General features: G+C 49.6%; 1 protein-coding gene and 1 pseudogene across 1 annotated transcript; both read left to right on the top strand.

Moving 5' to 3' along the window:
• LOC129529300 (uncharacterized) overlaps nucleotides 1–12,542 on the top strand; it is a 39,115-nt pseudogene extending 26,573 nt beyond the window's left edge.
• Nucleotides 6,663–14,578, top strand: ERVH48-1 (endogenous retrovirus group 48 member 1, envelope). The gene is made up of 2 exons (NM_001309643.2): nucleotides 6,663–6,915; nucleotides 12,549–14,578. Exon 2 carries the CDS (start codon nucleotides 12,834–12,836, stop codon nucleotides 13,314–13,316), a length of 483 nt encoding a protein of 160 aa, NP_001296572.2. The 5' UTR covers nucleotides 6,663–6,915; nucleotides 12,549–12,833; the 3' UTR covers nucleotides 13,317–14,578.
• The last annotated feature ends 6,176 nt before the right edge of the window (nucleotides 14,579–20,754 follow it).

Raw genomic sequence — 20,754 nt, 5'->3', positions numbered from 1 at the left:
CTTTTTCTGAGTATAAAACAATATGAGAGGGTCTCTGTCTTCCCTCAATGTGATCATGCCACTGCACTCCAGCCAGGACGACATGGTGAGAACTCATTTCTAAAAAAATAGAAAAAAAGAGTAGTGGGTGCCTGTGTGGAGCAATAGGACCACATCCCTCAGTGCAGTGGTTCTACTCCCTCCACTGAGCTGGCATCACGGGAACAGATGACCCAGTGGTGCAGGAAGCTGCTCTGTGGCCCTGGGGAGCCTCCAGAAGGATCCTGCCATGCGGATCTGTGGGTCAGGCCTTGACTGACTCAGAAGTACAAAGAAGCTTCCCTCTGATCCGCCACTTTCTCCCCATGTTTACAGCAAGACTATGATTCTCTGATGGGCTCTTCCTACCTGCCACATAGATGACATCAGGTCACTGAGACTGACTGCGGTATTGCAGTAAAGAAAGAGCTTAATTAACGTAAGGCCAGCCCCGTGGGAGATGGAGTTCCTATTCAAATCAGTCTCCCCAAAGGCTTGCAGGTTAGGGTTTTTATGGACAATCTGGTAGGCATGGAGCTAGGGGATGGGTGCAGCTAAATGGTTGAGATGAAATGATAGGGGTATCACCTGGGCACTGTGGCCCATGCCTGTAATCCCAGCTTTTTGGGAGGCTGAGGCGGGAGGATCATTTGAGGCCAGGAGTTAGAGACCAGCCTTGGCAACAAAGTGAAACCCTTGTCTATAAAAAATTTTTAAAATTAGCCAGGGAGTGGTGTGGTGGCTCATGCCTGTAATCCCAGGATTTTGGGGGGCTGAAGCAGGTGGATCAACTGAGGTCAAGAGTTCGAGACCAGCCTGGCCAACATGGTGAAACCCCATCTCTACTAAAAATATAAAAATTAGTGGGGCATGGTGGGGCATGCCTGTAATCCCAGCTAATGGGGGTGCTGAGGCACAGGAATTGCTTGAACGTGGGAGGCAGAGGTTGCAGTGAGCCGAGATTGTGCCAGTGCACTCCAGCCTGGGCAACAGAGCGAGACTCCATCTCAAAAACAACAACAACAACAAGAACACAACAACAACAGCCGAGCGCAGTGGCTCACACCTGTAATTCCAGCACTTTGGGAGGCCAGGGTGGATAACCTGAGTTCTAGACCAGCCTAACCAACATGGAGAAACCCTGTCTCTAGTAAAAATACAAAATTATCCGGGTGTGGTGGCGCATGCCTATAATCCCAGCTATTCGGGAGGCTGAGGCAGGAGAATTGCTTGAACCTGGGAGGTGGAGGTTGCAGTGAGCCGAGATTGTGCCACTGCACTCCAGCCTGGGCAACAAGAGTGAAACTCCGTCTCAAAAACAACCAGCACCACCACAACAACAAAACAATTAGCCAGGTGTGGTGGCACATGCCTGTAGTTCTAGCTACTTGGGAGGCTGAGGTGGGAGGATCACTTCAATCGCAGAGTTGGAGGCTGCAGTGAACTGTGATAGTGCCACTGCACTCCAGCACTCCAGCACTCCAGCCTAGAGGATAGAGCCAGGCCCTGTCTCAAAAAAAAAAAAAAAAAAAAAAAAAAAGGGGGGGGGAGGGGGGAGGGATAGCATTAGGAGATATACCTAATGTAAATGACGAGTTAATGGGTACAGCACAACAACATGGCACATATATACATATGTAACAAACCTGTACATTATGCACATGTACCCTAGAACTTAAAGTATAATAAAAATATTACATATATATATATATATATATATATATATAAAGAAAAAGAAATCTTACAGGTATGGAGAACAGTCCTCCTGTGCTGAGTCTGCCTCTGGGTGGGGCCACAGGATTGGCTGGGTCACAAGTCACAGGTCCCAGTAGGGCCACTCAGTTGCCAGTGTGAAAGGAAAATAAATCTAGGGACCCCCAAACCACAAAGGGAAAAGTCAAGCTGGGAACTGCTCCTGGCAAACCTGCCTTCCACACTAGTCAAAGTCATCCCTCTGCTCACTAAGATAAATGCATATCTGGTTGCCTCCTTTGTAAAGGCTAGTCAGAAATGCAAAAGAACACAACCATTTGTCTCTTACCTACCTATGACTTGGGAGCCCTCTCCCTGCTTCAAGTTGTCCTGCCCTTCCAGGATGAACCAATGGACACCTTACATATATTGATTGATGTTGCACGTCTCCTTGAAATATGTCACACCAAACTGTGCCCCGACCATTTTGGGCACATTATTATCAGGACCACCTGAGGCTGTGTCACAGCATGTGTCCTTAACTTTGACAAAATAAACTTCCTAAATTGACTGAGACCAGTCTCATATATTTGGGGTTCACACCAGAAAGTTTGAAAAAAAAATCTCAAAAGACCAATCTCGTCTGGTCACGGTGGCTCACGGCTGTAATCCCAGCACTCTGGGAGCCCGAGGCGGGTGGATCATCTGAGGTCAGGCGTTTGAGACCAGCCTGGCCAATATGATGAAACCCCGTCTCCACTAAAAACACAAAAATTACCCGGGCATGGTGGCGGGTGCCTATAATCCCAGCCCCTTGGGAGGCTGAGGCAGGAGAATGGCTTGAACCCAGGAGGTGGAGGTTGCAGTGATCTGAGATCGTGCCATTGCACTCCAGCCTGGGAGACAAAAGTGTCTCAAAAAGAAAAAAAGGCCAATCTTAGGTTCTACAATAGTGATGTTATCTATTGGAGCAATTGAGGAAGTCACAAATCCAGCTGCCTCTGGCTATATGGTTCCTGGGCAGTAAAGGATTAGAGGCCCAGAGCAGTGGCTCACGCCTGTAATCCCAACACTTTGGGAGGCCAAGGTGGGAGGATCCTTTGAGCCCAGGATTTCCAGACCAGCCTGAGCAACACGGTGAAACCCCCATCTCTATAAAAAATACAAAAAATTAGCTAGGCATGGTGGCACGTGCCTGTGGTCCCAGCTACTTAGGAGGCTGAGGCAGGAGGATCACCTGAGCTCAGGCAATGGAGGTTGCAACTGAGCCAAGTTCATACCACTGTACTCCAGCCTAAGCAACAGAGTGAGACCCTGTCTGAAAAAAAGAAAGAAAGAAAGAAAGAAAGAAAGAAAGAAAGAAAGAAAGAAAGAAAGAAAGAAAGAAAGAAAGAAACTACACTGCCGGGCAGCACGGTGGCTCACACCTGTAATCCCAGCACTTTGGGAGGCAGAGATGGGCAGATCACAACGTCAGGAGTTCAAGACTAGCCTGGCCAACATAGTGAAACTCTGTTACTACTAAAAATACAAAAATTAGCTGGGCATGGTGGCACACGCCTGTAGTCCCGGCTACTCGGGAGGATGAGGCAGGAGAATCGCTTGAACCTGCGAGGCAGAGGTTGTGGTGAACCGAGATAGCACCACTGTGCTCCAGCCTGGGTGACAGAGTGAGACTTTTTCTCAAAAAGAAAAAAAAAAAAGAAAGAAATTACAGCTACATTTATTCAGGCCTGTCCCATAATATTATTCTTGTGGCCTTTCATTAGTCTTTGAAAGGCAGTTTTTGGTCCCTGAGCGAGGAGGGTTAGTGTCAGGAAAGGACTATTAGCATCCTTGCTTTCAAGTTGAATTACAAACGAGATTCCTCCATGGTTAGCTTGGCTTACACCCAGGAATGAGCAAGGGCTGCTAGAGATCAGAAGCAAGGTGGAGTCTACTGTCTGCCAGATTTCTCCTACTGTCACCATTTTTCTTTTTCTTTTCTTTTCTTTTTTTTTTTTTTGAGACGGAGTCTCGCTCTGTCGCCCAGGCTGGAGTGCAGTGGTACAATCTCGGCTCACTGCAAGCTCCGCCTGCCGGGGTTCACGCCATTCTCCTGCCTCAGCCTCCCGAGTAGCTGGGACTACAGGCACCCGCCACCACGCCCAGCTAATTTTTTGTATTTTTAGTAGAGACGGGGTTTCACCATGTTAGCCAGGATGGTCTGGATCTCCTGACCTCGTGATCCACCCACCTTGGCCTCCCAAAGTGCTGGGATTACAGGCGTGAGCCACCGCGCCCGGCCAACTGTCACCATTTTTCAAAGGCAGTTTCAAGATACCTGTGATGAAAATAAATCTCGGGACACCCAAATCACTAAGCCAAGGGAAGTCAAGCTGGGAACCATGTCAGGAAAACCTGCCTCCCATTCTACTCCTAAATAAAATAGGTACAAAGAAAAGAGCATATATATCTCCCTCACAATTTGCTCACAGGAAAATTCCTTGTGGACAAAGGACAGAAAACTCAGTCATCCCTCTGAGGCTCCCCTGAGACAAATGCACATCTGATTGCTTCCTCTGCCCTATTGTTTATGTAAAAATGCAGATTCGCTGAGCCAGACTCAATTGTGTATTCAATGGAAGGCTCACCAAGGACTCAAAAGAATGCAACTTTTGTCTCTCTTTCTTTTTTTTTTTTTTTGAGATGGAGTCTCACCCTGTCACCCAGGCTGGAGTGCCGTGGCGCGATCTCCGCTCACCACAACCTCCACCTCCCGGGTTCAAGCCATTCTCCTGCCTCGGCCTCCCGAGTAGCTGGGACTGCAGGCACCCACCACCACACCCGGCTAATTTTTTATTTTTAGTAGAGATGGGGTTTCACCATGTTGGCCAGGCTGGTCTCAAACTCCGGACCTCAGGTGATCAGCCCGCCTCGGCCTCCCAAAGTGCTGGGGTTACAGGCGTGAGCCACCACGGCTGGCCTCACACATACTGATTGATGTCTCATGTCTCCCTGAAGTGTATGAAAGCAAGCTGTGCCCGACCACCTTGGGCACACGCCCAAGGGTCCTCCTGAGGCTGTCACAGGCGCGTCTGTAAACTCGGCAAAACTTTCCACATTGGATGAGAGGTGTCTTGGAAGCTTTGGGCTCACACACTGGCTGCCTGTGTCAGTCCCTCAGCGAGGCACAGCCGTCCCCAGCTTGTCTATACCCCCAGATTTGTCCCACCCACAGTGTTCCCTAGGTGAAAAGATAGCCCAAAGCGTTCTGTGCTCTGCTAGGCTTGCACAGAGAGACCTGAGCTCGGGACTTCACTCGTGCCCTCCACCCATGCCCAGCGCAATTGTTTAGCCATGTAGTCCCTGAATACCTGCTTCACTCATTACAATCACGTTTCTAAATTTGTGGAATTTGTGATACAAAGAACAAGCCAATAAATCGCTTATGTATTTTAATGTAAATTGTTGGCGAGGAATTTAGCAACTGCCTCTTTTTTCCTTTAAAAATCCGCTTGTTAAGGCGGGGCGCGGTGGCTCACGCCTGTAATCCCAGCACTTTGGCAGGAGAGGCGGGCGGATCACGAGGTCAGGAAATTGAGACCATACTGGCTAACATAGTGAAACCCCGTCTCTACTAAAAATACAAAAAAATTAGCCGGGCGTGGTCAACGGGCGCCTGTAGTCCCAGCTACTCGGGAGGCTGAGGCAGGAGAATGGCGTGAACCCGGGAGGCGGAGCTTGCAGTGAGTCGAGATCGCGCCACTGCACTCCAGCCTGGGCGACAGAGCAAGACTCCGTCTCAAAACAAAAAACAAAAAACAAGAAACAAAAAACAAAAAACCCACTTGTGGGCAGGTGGGGATGGCTCATGCCTATAATTTCAGCTCTTTGGGAGGCCAAGGCAGGCCAGATCATTTGAGGTCATTTGAGGTCAGGAGTTTGAGACCAGCCTGGCCAACATGGCGAAACCCCATCTCTACCAAAAAAAAAAAAAAAAAAAAAAAAAAAAAAATTAGCTGGGCGTGATGGCGTGCACATGTAATCCCAGGTACTCAGGAGGCTGAGGCAGGACAATCGCTTGAACCTGGGAGATGGAGGTTGCACTGAGCCAAGATGGCACCACTGCAGTCCAGCCTGGGCAATAGAGTTAGATTCTGTCTCAGAATTAAAAAAAAAAAATTCCACTTGAGGCCAGGCACAATGTCTCATACCTGTAATCCCAGCACTTTGGGAGGCCAAGGCAGATGGATTACTTGAGGCCAGGAGTTTGATACCATTTTGGGTGTGAATGTGGAAAATCTGAGACAGGTTTTTTTCTTTTTTTTTTGAGATGGAGGCTCACTCTGTCGTCCAGGCTGGAGTGCAGTGGCGCGATCTCCGCTCACTGCAAGCCCTGCCTCCCGGGTTCAGGCCATTCTCCTGGCTCAGCCTCCCAAGTAGCTGGGACTACAGGCGCCTGCAACCATGCCCGGCTAATTTTTTGTATTTTTAGTAGAGATGGGGTTTCATCATGTTAGCCAGGACGATCTCGATCTCCTGACCTCGTGATCCGCCTGCCTGGGCCTCCCAAAGAGCTGGGATTACAGGCGTGAGCCACCGTGCCCGGCTGAGACAGGTCTCTTTTTAATTTAGAAAGTTTATTTTGCCAAGGTTGGGCAGGGACCTGTGACACCGCCTCAGGAAGTCCTGATTGAAAGATTCTCCCAGGGGCCTGAAAGCTTGAGGGAATGAATAACTCCTCCTCCTCAGGCCCAGTCCCAACGCTCAAACTTGCACCAGCAGCAAGATAGCAGAGGCAGGAAAAGAGCTGGCTGGAAGACACATACTCTCTGAAGATCAAGGGGGAGGCCGTCCGCGTACTACATAGCAGTCACGTCAGGCTGGGACAATTCCTGTTTACAGAGAACTATAAAAGCCCTGCCCCCTCCTCACTTGGGGCTGATGCCATTCTAGGCCTGTCTGTCTGCATCCAGGCGCTTATTAAAACAGCGTGTTGCTCCACACCGCCTCGTGTTGTCTGTTGGCGCGCTCTCCGGGTTCCAACCAATGCAAGAGCCTTGCGTCTGGCCCTGAAACCTGTGAGGGGCTTCCGTCCACGTCCCCGGTGGACCTACCACCCCTCCATCTGGGAGAGCAGGCCACAGTAGCCGGACAAAGGAAGCTCCTCAGCCTCTAGTCGCCTCTCCGTGCATGCACATCGGTCACTGATCTCGCCTACTGGTAAGTTTCCTGGGAGCCCGGTTAACAGGGAAAAATCCGCACGGCCTCTCTTGGTTTCTCCAGCCCCAAAATCCAACATGGGTCCAAGAAGGCTATGGCATGGCTGGACGTGGTGGTTCACGCCTGTAATCCCAGCACTTTGGGAGGCCAAGGCCGTTGGATTCACGAGGTCAGGAGTTCGAGACCAGCCTGGTCAACATGGTGAAACTCCGTCTCTACTAAAAATACAAAAATTAGCTGGGCACAGTGGCAGGCCCCTGTAATCCCAGCTACTCGGGAGGCTGAGGCAGGAGGATCGCTTGAACCCGGGAGGTGGAGGTTGCAGTGAGCAGAGATCGCGCCACTGCACTCTAGCCTGGGTAACAGAGCAAGACTCTGTCTCAAAAAAAAAAAAAAAAAAAATGCTAAGGTGTGTGCCAGGCACTCGCTGATCATCTGGTCTTAGGGGGACTCTAAGCCAGTTGATCCCATTCTGGGAATGAAAAAGGCAGCGGTGACAAACGCTCCTTTTATCGTCTCCCTCCGGCTGTCCAGGACAGTCTGCTTTTCCCGTTCTCCTGAGCCTACCCTCCATTATGGAAAATTCCCAGTCTTCCATTCCAAAGGACAGCCCTCTAGGCTGCCTCATGAAAAACCTGCAAACCTTAGACCTCAGGCAAGATATCCCTCTAAGCACCTTGTTCTTTTTTTGCAATTCAGTCTGGCCACAGTACAAATTGGACAGTGGGTCCAAATGGGCCACAAATGGAACATACGACTTTACAGTTTTAACTGACTTAAGCAATTATTGCTGACGGCTGGAAAAATGGGGAGAAATTCCTTATATCCAGGCCTTGTTCACACTCAGATTACAACCTGGCCTCTGCTCTTGCTCACCTGTTCAAATCCTCCCCCTCCATTCTCGCCGCCCTGATCGCCGTTCTCCTCCCGACCCTAACTCTTTTTCCTTGTTGGATCCAGCCAACTGCTGTCCACCCCTTCCAGCCCCTGCCTCTTCCTCTCAACCGTCTTCTTTAACCCCCTAAGCCTCCTCTTTGTCTTCCCAGCCAGCACTGCCTCCAAGAGTATCCACTTCTTTTCCTACACCATCCTCTCCTCAGGACAATTCCTGCACTGCCTGTACCCATTCTCCTCCCCCACCGCTCTCTCCTGAGGCCTGTAAACCTACCCCGCCACCTTCCGCTCCTATCTATCCTCTGCTGCCTATTAACTCAACCCCCCTTCCCCCTTCAAACCCTCAGCAGGAACCACTTCCGGCTTTTCTTTCTTTCCCGCCTATACTCATTCAGGCATTGCTTTTGGCCCATGCCCCATCCTTACTTCAGCGTCTGTGCTAGAATGCCCCCTTCGGGAAGTAGCAGGAACTGAAGGTCTTATTAGAGTTCATGTTCCCTTCTCCCTCACTGATCGCTCTTGAATTCACAAAAGACTCAGTTTATTTCCAGAATACCCTGCCTTTTATATTAGAGAGCTTCAGTACCTCACCCAGTCTTATGAACCAGCTTGGCATGACCTCTACGTTATCCTCTCTTCCACGCTCACCCCAGAAGACTGGGACCGTATCCGGACCCTAGCTCAGGCACATGCTGATACAATTCATCACCAAGCTGCCGCCCAGCCTGCTGGCACAGAGGCAGTCCCCAGCCAGGACCCCCACTGGGATTATCAAGATGGGGCCTTTGGATGCTGCCATCGAGACCACATGATTGTGTGTCTCCTTGCAGGACTCAAAAAGTGTGCCCATAAAGCGGTAAACTATGAAAAACTTTCAGAAATCACCCAAGGTCCTGACGAAAACCCAGCCCTTTTTCCTCTCTTGTTTAACGGAAGCCATGAGAAAATATACCAACCTAGACCCAGCCAGCCCAGAAGGAACCACTATCTTAAACCTTCGGTTCATCTCCCAACCCATCCCTGATATCCAGCTCAAGCTTCAGAAGCTTGACGATGGCCCTCAAACCCCACAACGAGACCTTCTTAATTTAGCCCTCAAAGCCTTTAATAATTGTGATGAGGAAAGTGAAAGGCAAAAACAGGCAGAGTTCCGAATGCTTGCCTCTGCCATCGGGGGGCCCTGCAGGCCCACGGGGCCGCAGCTCCACACGGGAGCCTCCTAGCAATCCACCCCCACCTGGCGCCTGTTTCAAGTGTGGCAATGAAGGCCACCGGTCCAGACCATGCCCAAACCCAGGTAAGCCCCCCAGGCCGTGCCCCCTCTGCAGAGGACCCCACTGGAAGTCGGACTGTGAGCGGCCCCTGCAAGCACCGCCTCCATCCCTTCCTGAGCCGGCCAAAACCTACTCGATCTCATCGGCCTTGCCGCTGAAGACTGGCAGTGCCCTGGAACGGACACCCCGGCAACCGCCATTGCCTCATCTGAGCCAAGGGTAACCCTGATAATGGCAGGTAGGCCAGTATGTTTTTTAAATTAATATCAAGTCAACCTACTCTGCTTTACCTAATTTTTCAGGACTCACCGAGTCCTCCCAGGTCTCTGTTGTGGGAATTGATGGACAACTGATGGTCTCCAAATCCCGAGCCCCCCTCCACCCTTCTGCTCCCTTCATGCCTTTTCCTTCACTCACTCTTAGTCCTGCCCTCATGCCCAACTCCACTCCTAGGCAGAGCCATGCTTTCAAAACTCCACACCACTCTCCACTCCCATGTTCCCCTTAGTACCCAACGCATCCACCCAGACCCCTCCAGGGCTTCTAACTTTCTTCTACTCCTGCAACCTTCCACCCTAAAACATGCAACCTTTCCTTATCCCCCATCCATGGTTAACCCCGCTGTTTTGAGATACTTCCACACCCTCAGTTGCAAAACACCACACCCCCTTCTGCATTACCCTTAAAATCCCCACCCAGTTCCTATCACAGAAGCAGTATCCAATCCCCCAAGCAGCTCTTGTAGGCCTATAGCCTATCATTTCTCGCCTCCTCGCCAGTCACCTCCTCCGCCCAACAAACTCCCTTTTAAACACACCACTTCTACCTGTTAAAAAGCCAGATGGAACTTACCGCTTAGTCCAGGACTTCAGGCTCATTAACCAAACTGTACTCCCAGTATGTCCAGTAGTTCCTAACCCATACACTTTACTTTCCACAATTCCCTCCAATACCACCCATTTTTCTGTCCTAGACCTAAAGGATGCTTTTTTCCACAATTCATTTGCACCCTGATTCTCAAGACCTCTTTGCTGTTATGTGGGAAGACCCCAACACCCACCTTTCACATCAGCTCACTGGTGCCTACTACCTCAAGGTTTTAGAGACAGCACCCACCTTTTTGGACAGGCCCTTGCTCATGACCTCTGTACCTTATCCCTAAAACCGTCCACTCTCCTTGATGATCTGCTCCTGTGTAGCCCCTCTCAAAAAGACTGCAACGCCCATACTATCTCTCTTTTAAACTTCTGGCAGAGTGGGGGTATCAGGTATCCCCTAAAAAAGCGCAAACATGCACCCCCTCATTCATCTATCTAGGCCTAGCTCTTACCCCACGAACCCAAGGGCTCACAACAGACCACATATCCCTCTTCCAGTCCCTCCCGCCTCCGCAAACTAAGCAAGAAATTCTCTCTTTTCTAGGACTAGCGGGATATTTCAGGCTCTGGGTTCCCTCCTTCGCTCTACTAGCCAAACTGTTATACCAAGCTGCTAAAGGCCCTCTCCATGAGCCTTTAAACCCTGCACAGCCTATTACCCAACCTTTCTGCCTACTCCAGAAGTCTGTCACCCCAGCCCCCATCCTCACCCTCCCAGACCTCACCAACCCTTTCTCCCTCTATCCCAACGAACGGCATGGAGTCGCACTCTACGTGTTCTAACCCAGTCTAAGGGACCCGCCCTCCAGGTTGTTGCCTACCTCTCTAAACAGCTCGAAACCACAGTTCTTGGATGGCCTGCTTGCTTCGAAGCACTGGTGGCAGCTGCTGTCCTCACCCTTGAAAGCCTGAAACTATCTCTTGATGCCAACCTAACAGTTTAGTCAGCCCATAACATCAAAGACATGCTAGCTCACCGCAGCGTACTAAGTCTCATCTCTGCCCCACGGCTCCCCAACTGTATGCTTTATTCATAGAAACCCCCCAAATCACCGTGCTAACCAGCTCCTGTCTAAACCCGGACACACTCTTACCTGAAGCCACTACCTCCCAAGACCCTGCACACTTCTGTGTGGACACTGTTCAAACTTTTCTTACCTTTTCCAAACCTAACAGACCAACCCCTTCCAGATGCCTCCTTTACTTGGTTTGTAGATGGCAGCTCCTTCCTACATCAAGGACGCCAACATGCTGGCTATGCTATAGTGTCACCCACCCACACTATTGAAGCTAATCTGCTCCCCCTAGGAACCACCTCCCAAAAGGCTGAACTCATCATCCTCACTTGAGCTCTCACTCGAGCAGCTGGACATGTATTCAGATTCTCATTATGCATTCCACGTAGTGCACTCACACTTGTCCATCTGGAAAGAAGAGGGTTTCCTAACTGCAAACAACACCCCTGTCATAAATGCTCTCATCAGCAAGCTCCTTCAGGTTGCCAGGCTCCCGCAGAAACTTGCCACCATTCATTGCAGGGGCCACCAAACCCCAGACAATCCTATATTGGCCAGAAATGCTTTAGCAGATAGAATAGCCAAACAAATAGCCCTACAACCCGTGCAAGGCCAGTTTCTTTCCCTGTCCTCGTTCTCTCCTCTTTACTCCCCAGAAGAAAAGGAGGACTGCCAAGCCCAAAACCTTCAAAAACAAGGACCACGGTATGTCAAGGAAGTGCGCTTCGCTGTCCTCACTCTCAAACAATCCCTGTCCTCCAAAGCCTCCACAACTCTTTCCATGTCGGGTACAAACCTGTCCTGCAACGTCTCCGCCCTATCCTCATTTGTCCTCATCTTTCCAGCCGTGTTCGAGAGATCACCCAGTCCTGCTCTATCTGCCACTCAATGTCACCCCAGGGTTCCCTCTGGCCACCGCCTTTTCCTACCCACCAAGCCCAGGGCAAGGTACCCGGGCAGGATTGGCAGGTAGACTTATTCACATGCCGCCCCATAAACGGCTCCGCTATCTTCTAGTCTTTCTTTGTACTTTCTCCAGGTGGGTAGAAGCATTCCCAACAACTTCAGAAGGTGCAAATATCATCACACAAACTCTCAACATGCATATAATTCCCTGTTTCAGACTCCCAACATCCATCTGGTCCGATAACGGGCCTGCCTTTATCAGCCAAATCACCCAAGGCACCTCTACATCCTTGGGAATAAAATGGGTTCTCCACACACCCTACCGGCCTCAATCTTCAGGCTAAGTTGAAAAGGTCAGCTCTGTCCTTAAAGCCCAACTCACCAAGCTCACTCTAGGAATCTGCCAGTCGTGGACGAGAAGTCTCCCTTTCACCCTCATGAGACTCTGGCAACACCAAAGGCAGCCTTTTTTTATAGTCCCTTTGAGATCATGTATGGCCGAACTTTTGTCTTAGGGCCTCCACCCTTAACAGACTCTGAGCCACTCAGGAATTACCTCCCCTCCTTAATGCAGACACCGTCTTTCATTCGTGAAGCAGTGAGTGAGGCCATGCCTCTCCCTGCCGACACCTCCTTATCCTCTCAACATCATAACTGTCTTGCAGGCACAGACGTGTTTATCGACCAACCTGACCCTCACAAAAAGCTACCACTGAAGTGGACAGGCCCCTACACTGTGATACTCAGCACACCAACTGCAGTGAGAGTCTGAGGACTCCCCAACTGGATCCATCGCACCAGGGTCAAGCTCACCCCCAAGGCGGCTTCTTCCTCCAAAACATTAACAGCTAAGTGTTCGTCTGGGCCAATTTCTCCTACCAAGTTTAAATTAACCAACATTTTTTTCTTAAAACCAAAACACAAGGAAGACTAACCACGTGCTTCCAGGAATGGCCTGTATCTACCCAACCACTTTCTATACCTCTCTTCCAACCAAAAGTCTTAATATGGGAATATCCCTCACCACGATCCTAATACTGTCAGTAGCTGTCCTGCTGTCCACAGCAGCCCCTCCAAGCTGCCATGAGTGTTATCAGTCTTTGCAGTACAGAGGGGAGATGCAACAATACTTTACTTACCATACGCATATAGAAAGATCCTGTTATGGAAACTTAATCGAGGAATGTGTTGAATCAGGAAAGAGTTATTATAAAGTAAAGAATCTAGGAGTATGTGGCAGTCGTAATGGGGCTATTTGCCCCAGAGGGAAGCAGTGGCTTTGCTTCACCAAAATTGGACAATGGGGAGTAAACACTCAGGTGCTTGAGGACATAAAGAGAGAACAGATTATAGCCAAAGCCAAAGCCTCAAAACCAACAACTCCCCCTGAAAATCGCCCGCGGCATTTCCATTCCTTTATACAAAAACTATAAGCAGATGCATCCCTTCCCAAGCCAGGAAAAAATCTGTTTGTAGATCTAGGAGAACCATTGTGCTTACCATGAATGTGTCCAATTGTTGGGTATGCGGGGGAGCTTTATGAGTGAACAGGGGCTGTGGGACGGGATAGACATTCCCCCTTACTTACTGGCATCCCAAAACCCCAGACTCACTTTCACTCCTCAGGAATGCCCGCAGTCCTGGACACTTACCAACCCAGTATGAGGGACGGTGTGCATATCCCGCAAGTGGACTGATAAAACCCATCGCTCCGTAGGTGAAAACCCGTCACCAAACCCTAACAGTCAATGCCTCCATAGCTGAGTGGTGGCCAAGGTTACCCCCCGGAGCCTGGTCTCCTTCTAACTTAAGCTACCTCAATTGTGTCTTGTCAAAAAAGGCCTGGTACTGTACAAACACCACTAACCCTTATGCCGCATACCTCCGCCTAAGTGCACTATGCGACAATCCTAGGAACACCAGCCGACAATGGACTGCCACTGACGGATTCCTTTGGATATGTGCAACCCAGGCTTACTCACAGCTACCTTATCACTGGCAAGGTACGTGCTTCCTAGGCACAATTAAACCTGGATTCTTTTTACTTCCAAAGCAGGCGGGCAACACTCTCAGAGTCCCTGTGTATGATAACCAGAGAAAAACGATCCTTGGAGGTAGGAGGGAGCCAAAGATTGTGAGAGGACGAGTGGCCTCCGCAACGGATCATTGAATATTATGGTCCTGCCACTTGGGCAGAGGATGGTTCATGGGGTTATCGCACTCCCATATATATGCCAAATAGAGCGATTAGACTACAAGCTGTTCTAGAGATAATCACTAACCAAACTGCCTCAGCCCTAGAAATGCTCGCGCAACAACAAAACCAAATGCGCGCGGCAACTTATCAAAACAGGCTGGCCCTAGAGTACTTATTAGCAGAAGAGGGTGCGGGCTGTGGTAAGTTGAATATCTCCAATTGCTGTCTTAACATAGGCAATAATGGAGAAGTGGTTCTAGAAATCGCTTCAAACATCAGAAAAGTAGCCCGTGTACCAGTCCAAACCTGGAAGGGATGGGACCCAACAAACCTTCTAGGAGGGTGGTTCTCTAATTTAGGAGGATTTAAAATGCTGGTGGGGACAGTCATTTTCATCACTGGGGTCCTCCTGCTTCTCCCCTGTGTTATCCCATTAAAACTCTTGTTGAAACTACAGTTAACCTAACAATCCAGACGATGCTCCTGCTACAGCGGCATGATGGATACCAACCCGTCTCTCAAGAATACCCCAAAAATTGTTTTTCTTTTTCCAAGGTGCCCACGCCACCCCTATGTCACGCCTGAAGTAGTTATTGAGAAAGTCGTCCCTTTCCCCTTTTCTATAACCAAATAGACAGGAATGGAAGATTCTCCTCGGGGCCTGAAAGCTTGCGGGATGAGTAACTCCTCCTCCTCAGGCCCAGTCCCAAGGTACAAACTTGCACCAGCAGCAAGATAGCAGAGGCAGGAAGAGAGCTGGCTGGAAGACACGTACCTCCTGAAGATCAAGAGGGAGGTCGCCCTGGTACTACATAGCAGTCACGTTAGGCTGGGACAATTCCTGTTTACAGAGGACTATAAAACCCCTGCCCCGTCCTCACTTGGGGCTGATGCCATTTTAGGCCTCAGTCTGTCTGCATGCAGGCGCTCATTAAAACAACGTGTTGCTCCACACCGCCTCGTGTTGTCTGTTGGCGCGCTCTCGGGGTTCCAACCAATGCAAGAGCCTTGCACTGATGACATGTCCCCAGGGTGGTTGGGCCACAGCTTGGTTTTATACATTTTAGGGAGACATGAGACACCAATCAATATATGTAAGAAGTACCTTGGTTCTTCTGGAAAGGTGGGACAACTTGAAGCAAAGGCAGGAACACTCCAAGTGGGGAGGGAGCTTGCTGGGCACAGAAAGGTGAGACACTGGAGGCTGCATTCTTTTGAGTTTCTGATCAGCCTTTCCAAAGGAGGCAATGAGATATGCATCTATCTTAGTGAGCAGAGGAGTGACTTTGAATAGAATGGGAGGCAGGTTTCCCTTAAGCAGTGTCCAACTTGACTTTTCCTTAGTGATTTTGGGGCCCAAAATATTTTTCTTTCACATGGGCAACATGGGAGGATCACTTAAGCTCAGGAGCCAGAGGCTGCAGTGAGCAGAGGTCACACCACTGAGACGCCGTCTCAAGAAAACAAAACTAGGCTGGGCATGGTGGCTCATGCCTGTAATCCCAGTACTTTGGGAGGCTGAGGCAGATGGATCACAAGGTCAGGAGTTTGAGACCAGCCTGACCAACATAGTGAAACCCTGTCTCTACTAAGAATACAAAACACCCAGGGAGGCGGAGGTTGCAGTGAGCCGAGATCGAGCCACTGCACTCCAACCTGTGCCACAGAGTGAGACTCTGTCTCAAAAAACAAACAAACTAAACCAAACCCACTTTTAGGTCTGGAGCGGTGGATCACGCTTGTAATCCCAGCACTTTGGGAGTCTGAGGCAGGCAGATTGCTTGAGTCCAGCAGTTCGAGAGCAGCCTGGGTAACATGGTGAAACCCCATCTCTACAAAAAATTTTTTAAAAAGCTGGGCATAGTGGTGCACGCCTGAAGTCCTAGCTACTCTGGAGGCTGAGGTGGGAGAATTGCCTGAACCCAGGAGGCGGAGCTTACAATGAGACGAGATCGAGCCACTGCACTCCAGCCTGGGTGACAGACTGAGACCCCTTCTCAAAAAAAGAAAAACAACAAAATATCACTGAACTCCAGCCGGGACAGAGTGAGACCCCTTCTCAAAAAAACAAAAACAAAACAACAAAATACCACTTGTAACTGCAGCTAATCAGAGCATGGATATTTGGGGCCACTTGAGTCAGTGCTCCTGGCTTGCAGTCCATAAACTCGGCCCAGAGAATCTACTTACATGAGTTTTGCTCCTGCTTCTTTTTTCTGTTTTTGAGACAGAGTCTTGCTCTGTTGCCCAGGCTGGAATGCAGTGATGTGATCTCGGCTCACTGCAAGCTCCACCTCCCAGGTTCATGCCATTCTCCTGCCTCAGCTTCCTGAGTAGCCGGGACTACAGGCATCTGCCACCATGCCCAGCTAATGTTTTGTATTTTTAGTAGAGACGGGATTTCACCGTGTTAGCCAGGATGGTCTCGATCTCCTGACCTTGTGATCTGCCCGCCTCGGCCTACCGAAGTGCTGGGATTCCAGGCGTGAGCCACTGCGCCCGGCCTCCTAAAGTCCTAAAGTGCTGGAATGACAGGCGTGAGCCCCCGCGCCTGGCCACCCCTGCTTCTTCCTTTAGGTCAGCACCTGCTAGGTTTAAGACATTGTGGGCGGGGACAACAGAAGGGATATTTTCAACCTTTTTTGGTAAGAAGAGTTGTCTCTTTTTTCTTTTTTTCCTCCACCCTATCTTATAATGCTAAAAGAGTTGCTTTATTTTTATTCATTTATTTTGAGACAGGGTCTCACTATGTTGCCCAGGCGGGTCTCGAACATCTGAGCTTGTGACCCTCCCATGTCAGCCTCCCAAAGTGCTGCGATTCCAGGCATGAGCCAATGTGCCTGGCCAAGAGTTGCTTTTTATTTTTATTTATTTATTTAGAGACAGAGTCTCACTCTGTTGCCCAGGCTGGAGTACAGTGGCATGATCTTGGCTCACCGCAACCTCCGCCTCCCAGGTTCAAGCAATTCTCCTGCCGCAGTCTCCCAGGTAACTGAGATTATAGGCCAGCGCTATGATGCTTGGCTAATTTTTGGGTTTTTAGTAGAGACGGGGTTTCACCATGTTGGCCAGGCTGGTCTCGAACTTCTAACCGCAGGTGATCTGCCCACTTCGGCCTCCCACAGTGCTGGGATTACTGGTGTAAGCCACCACGTCCGGCCTCCAAGTTTCTATTTTACATTTCTCATCTCCATCCTGCCAAGTGTCTATTCCACACAGTACTGACTCATTTGCTCTGAAGGATGAGCTGAGGAGTTCTGCTGGGCTACCTCCCAAGTTCCTATTTGTGTCCTCCAGGTTCTTGGTTTATCTTCTGTTTACTTGTTAGGGTTTATAACACTGTCATTCTGTCTTGTAATCTCCATAGTTGTTTAGCCTTAATTCACAGGCAAATACGTTCTAAGGTCTCCCCCAGTACTACTGTGGCCTTCAATTCTTGATTTTTTTCTTTTTTTTTTGAGATGACTTTCACTCTTGTTGCCCAGGCTGGAGTGCAAGGGCGTGGTCTCGGCTCACTGCAACTTCTGCCTCCCAGGTTCAAGCGATTTTACTGCCATAGCCTCCCAAGTAGCTGGGATTACAGGCGCCCACCATCATGCCCAGCTAATTTTTGTATTTTTAGTAGAGACGGGGTTTCGCCATGTTGGCCAGGCTGGTCTGAAACTCCTGACCTCAGGTGATCCACCCGTCTCAGCTTCCCAAAGTGCTGGGATTACAAACATGAGCCACCGTGCCTGGCCCAATTTTTGAATTTTTAATGTTAGTTCATCTCTTGTTTGGCTGGATTTCACTGTCTAGTTTTCCTCCCACGAAGGGCTTGAGGAGGTGACAGAGTCTCTGAATACAGGCAGTTGAAAGATGGCATATATGGGCCAGCACAGTGGCTCCTGCTGTAATCCCTGCACTTTGGGAGGCTGAGGGGGAGAGATAGCTTGAAGCCAGGAATTTGAGACCAGCCTGGCCAAAATGGTGAAATCCTGACTCTAGTATAAACACAAAAATTAGCCAGGCGTGGTGCCCTTTCCTAAAGGATTGGCCTCAGCCACTTACTCAGCCTGAGGCTGCTCTGAGACTGCAGTGGAGAGCCAAGGGGCTGTGGCTTCCTCAAACCCAGATGCTGCTTCAGCCCCGGTGCCTCTCACACCCATCCGGAGGCCTTGAGGACTGCCCTCCAGGGCTCCCTCCACCAGTGCCCTGTGCTCCTGGCAAAATCCCTTTCGACATCCAGGTTAGGCATCATGTCCTTCAAAGCCTTCTCTGATGAATCCCCATCTTTGCCTCTCCCCAGACAGCTCCCCTGCCTCTGCCTTCTACGTCTGTTATCCGGCACATCGCCATGCATCTGTCTCTCAGCTGCCCCCTTTCCCAGGCCATACACTCAGAGAAGGCAGGCTGTCTCGATCATGTCTGAACCCGTGGCCGAGGCATAGTGCCTAGCATATAGTAGGCATTTCAAATAATGTTTATTACAGACAGGTCTCTAAGGGTGAAAATTACACTAGAAGGAACACTGTTTTAGCAGTTGTGAATTTTTTATATCCTATTGCTTCAGATCCGTTCTAGAATAAAGGCCAAGGTCAGGGGGAAAGGGAAGGAGGGTCAGGGAGAGAAGGTGATAGAACCAAGGAAGCTGAGCACTTAAAACACCCACTTATTTAATTAAATTAATTAATTTATTTTTTGAGACGGAGTCTTGCTCTGTCGCCCAGGCTGGAGTGCAGTGGCGCGATCTCGGCTCACTGCAAGCTCCACCTCCTGGGTTCGCGCCATTCTCCTGCCTCAGCCTCCCGAGTAGCTGGGACTACAGGCGCCCACCACTGCGCCCAGCTAATTTTTTGTATTTTTAGTAGAGACGGGGTTTCACCATGTTAGCCAGGATGGTCTTGATCTCCTGACCTCGTGATCCGCCCGCCTTGGCCTCCCAAAGTGCTGGGATTACAGGCTTGAGCCACCGCGCCCGGCTAAAACACCCACTTATTTTAATCCTATCTCTGGCCAGCCCTTTTATTAAATTAAAATTACCCCTTTAATACTGGGTCGACAAACTATAGCCCGACAGACAAACCCTGCTTCCTGCCCCTTTGTGTAAGCTAATTTTTTTTTCTTTTTTTTTTTTTTTAAGAGATGGGGTCTTACTTTGTTGCCCAGGCTTGAATGCAGTGGTGTGATCATAGCTCACTGCATCTTGAATTCCTGGGCTCAGGTGATCCTCGTGCCTCAGTCTCCCAAGTAGTACAGGAGCGTGCTACCATGCCTGGCTAAAGAGTAATGAAAAAAAGACTGCAACAGAGACCGGATGTGCTTCACAAAGCCTAAAATATTCGTTATCTGGCACTTTACAGAAAAAGTTTGCCACTGAGAAATTAATCTGGTACAATTTAGATGTCACACAGCTTCCCTATGGGGTGTAGTAAATTATGTGCCGCTGCCCTCATTTTACAAACTTTTGACTGTTTCCTGTGGGCAAGTACTGGTGGCCACATTGAGACCCCAGTGGATGGAGAGCTGCAGGCCAGTGAGCACTTCCCCAGGCTTTTAATACAAGTCAAGAGACTGGCAGGGGAATCTAACCTGTTAAAACACAATGCATGTGCTGGAAGCAGAGTGAGAAAAGCTGCCCCATCACCCGCCACTCTTCAGTTACCTGCCAGCTGCCAGCAAACATCAGGGCAAGAATCTGTAATTAGCAAGGGCTGGATCGGATTTACACACTATCTCCTCCAGTCCAAAGGCATTTGTTCCAGGTGGAAGAGAGCAAACATTTAGAAAGATGTCAAGGTCTAGGTGACAGGAAAAATGTCAAAGGAGGTAAAATAATTATTTAACTCGCATGTATTAAACCGGTTTAAAAATCTAACAGGAGGCCGAGCATAGTGGCTCACGCCTGCAATCCCAGCACTTCGGGAGGCCAAGGCAGGTGGATCACCTGAGGTCAGGAGTTCGAGACCAGCCTGGCCAACATAGTGAAAACCTGTTTCTACTAAAAACACAAAAAATTAGCTGGGTATGGTGGCACACAACTGTAGTCCCAGCTACTTGGGAGGCTGAGGCAGGAGAATTGCTTGAACCCAGGAGGCGGAGGCTGCAATGAGCCAAGTTCATACCATTGCACTCCAGCCTGGGCAACAAGAGCAAACCTCTGTCTCAAAAAACAAACAAACAAACAAAACTAACAGGAAAGGGCCGGGTGCAGTGGCACACGCCTATAATCCCAGCACTTTGGGAGGCTGAGGCGGGTGGATCACCTGAGGTCAGGAGTTGGAGACCAGCCTGGCCAACATGGCAAAACCCCATCTATACTAAAAATACAAAAATTAGCCAGGCGTGGCAGCGGGGACCTGTAATCCCAGCTACTCAGTAGACTGAGGCAGGAGAATTGCTTGAACCCAGGAGGCTGAGGTTGCAGTGAGCCGAGATTGCGCCACTGCACTCCAGCCTGGGCAACAAGAGCAAAACTCTGTCTCAAAAAACCAAAAAACAAACAAAAAATGTAACAGGAACGAAAGCAGCAACTAATGCTCATTTTCCGTGATTTATCACATCCGTTTCTGGAAATCCACCTTAAGGAAACAATTCCAAACACAGAATAAGTCCCATCCACACTGCTGTTTCCGACAGCACTTTTTTTTTTTTGTTTTTGAGAGGGAGTCTTGCTCTGTCGCCCAGGCTGGAGT

The sequence above is a fragment of the Gorilla gorilla genome, chromosome 22, assembly GCF_029281585.2.
Source record: "Gorilla gorilla gorilla isolate KB3781 chromosome 22, NHGRI_mGorGor1-v2.1_pri, whole genome shotgun sequence".
Classification (NCBI taxonomy): domain Eukaryota; kingdom Metazoa; phylum Chordata; class Mammalia; order Primates; family Hominidae; genus Gorilla; species Gorilla gorilla.
The sequence above is the reverse complement of the archived record's forward strand: the minus strand, read 5'-3'. Positions and strand labels throughout refer to the sequence as shown.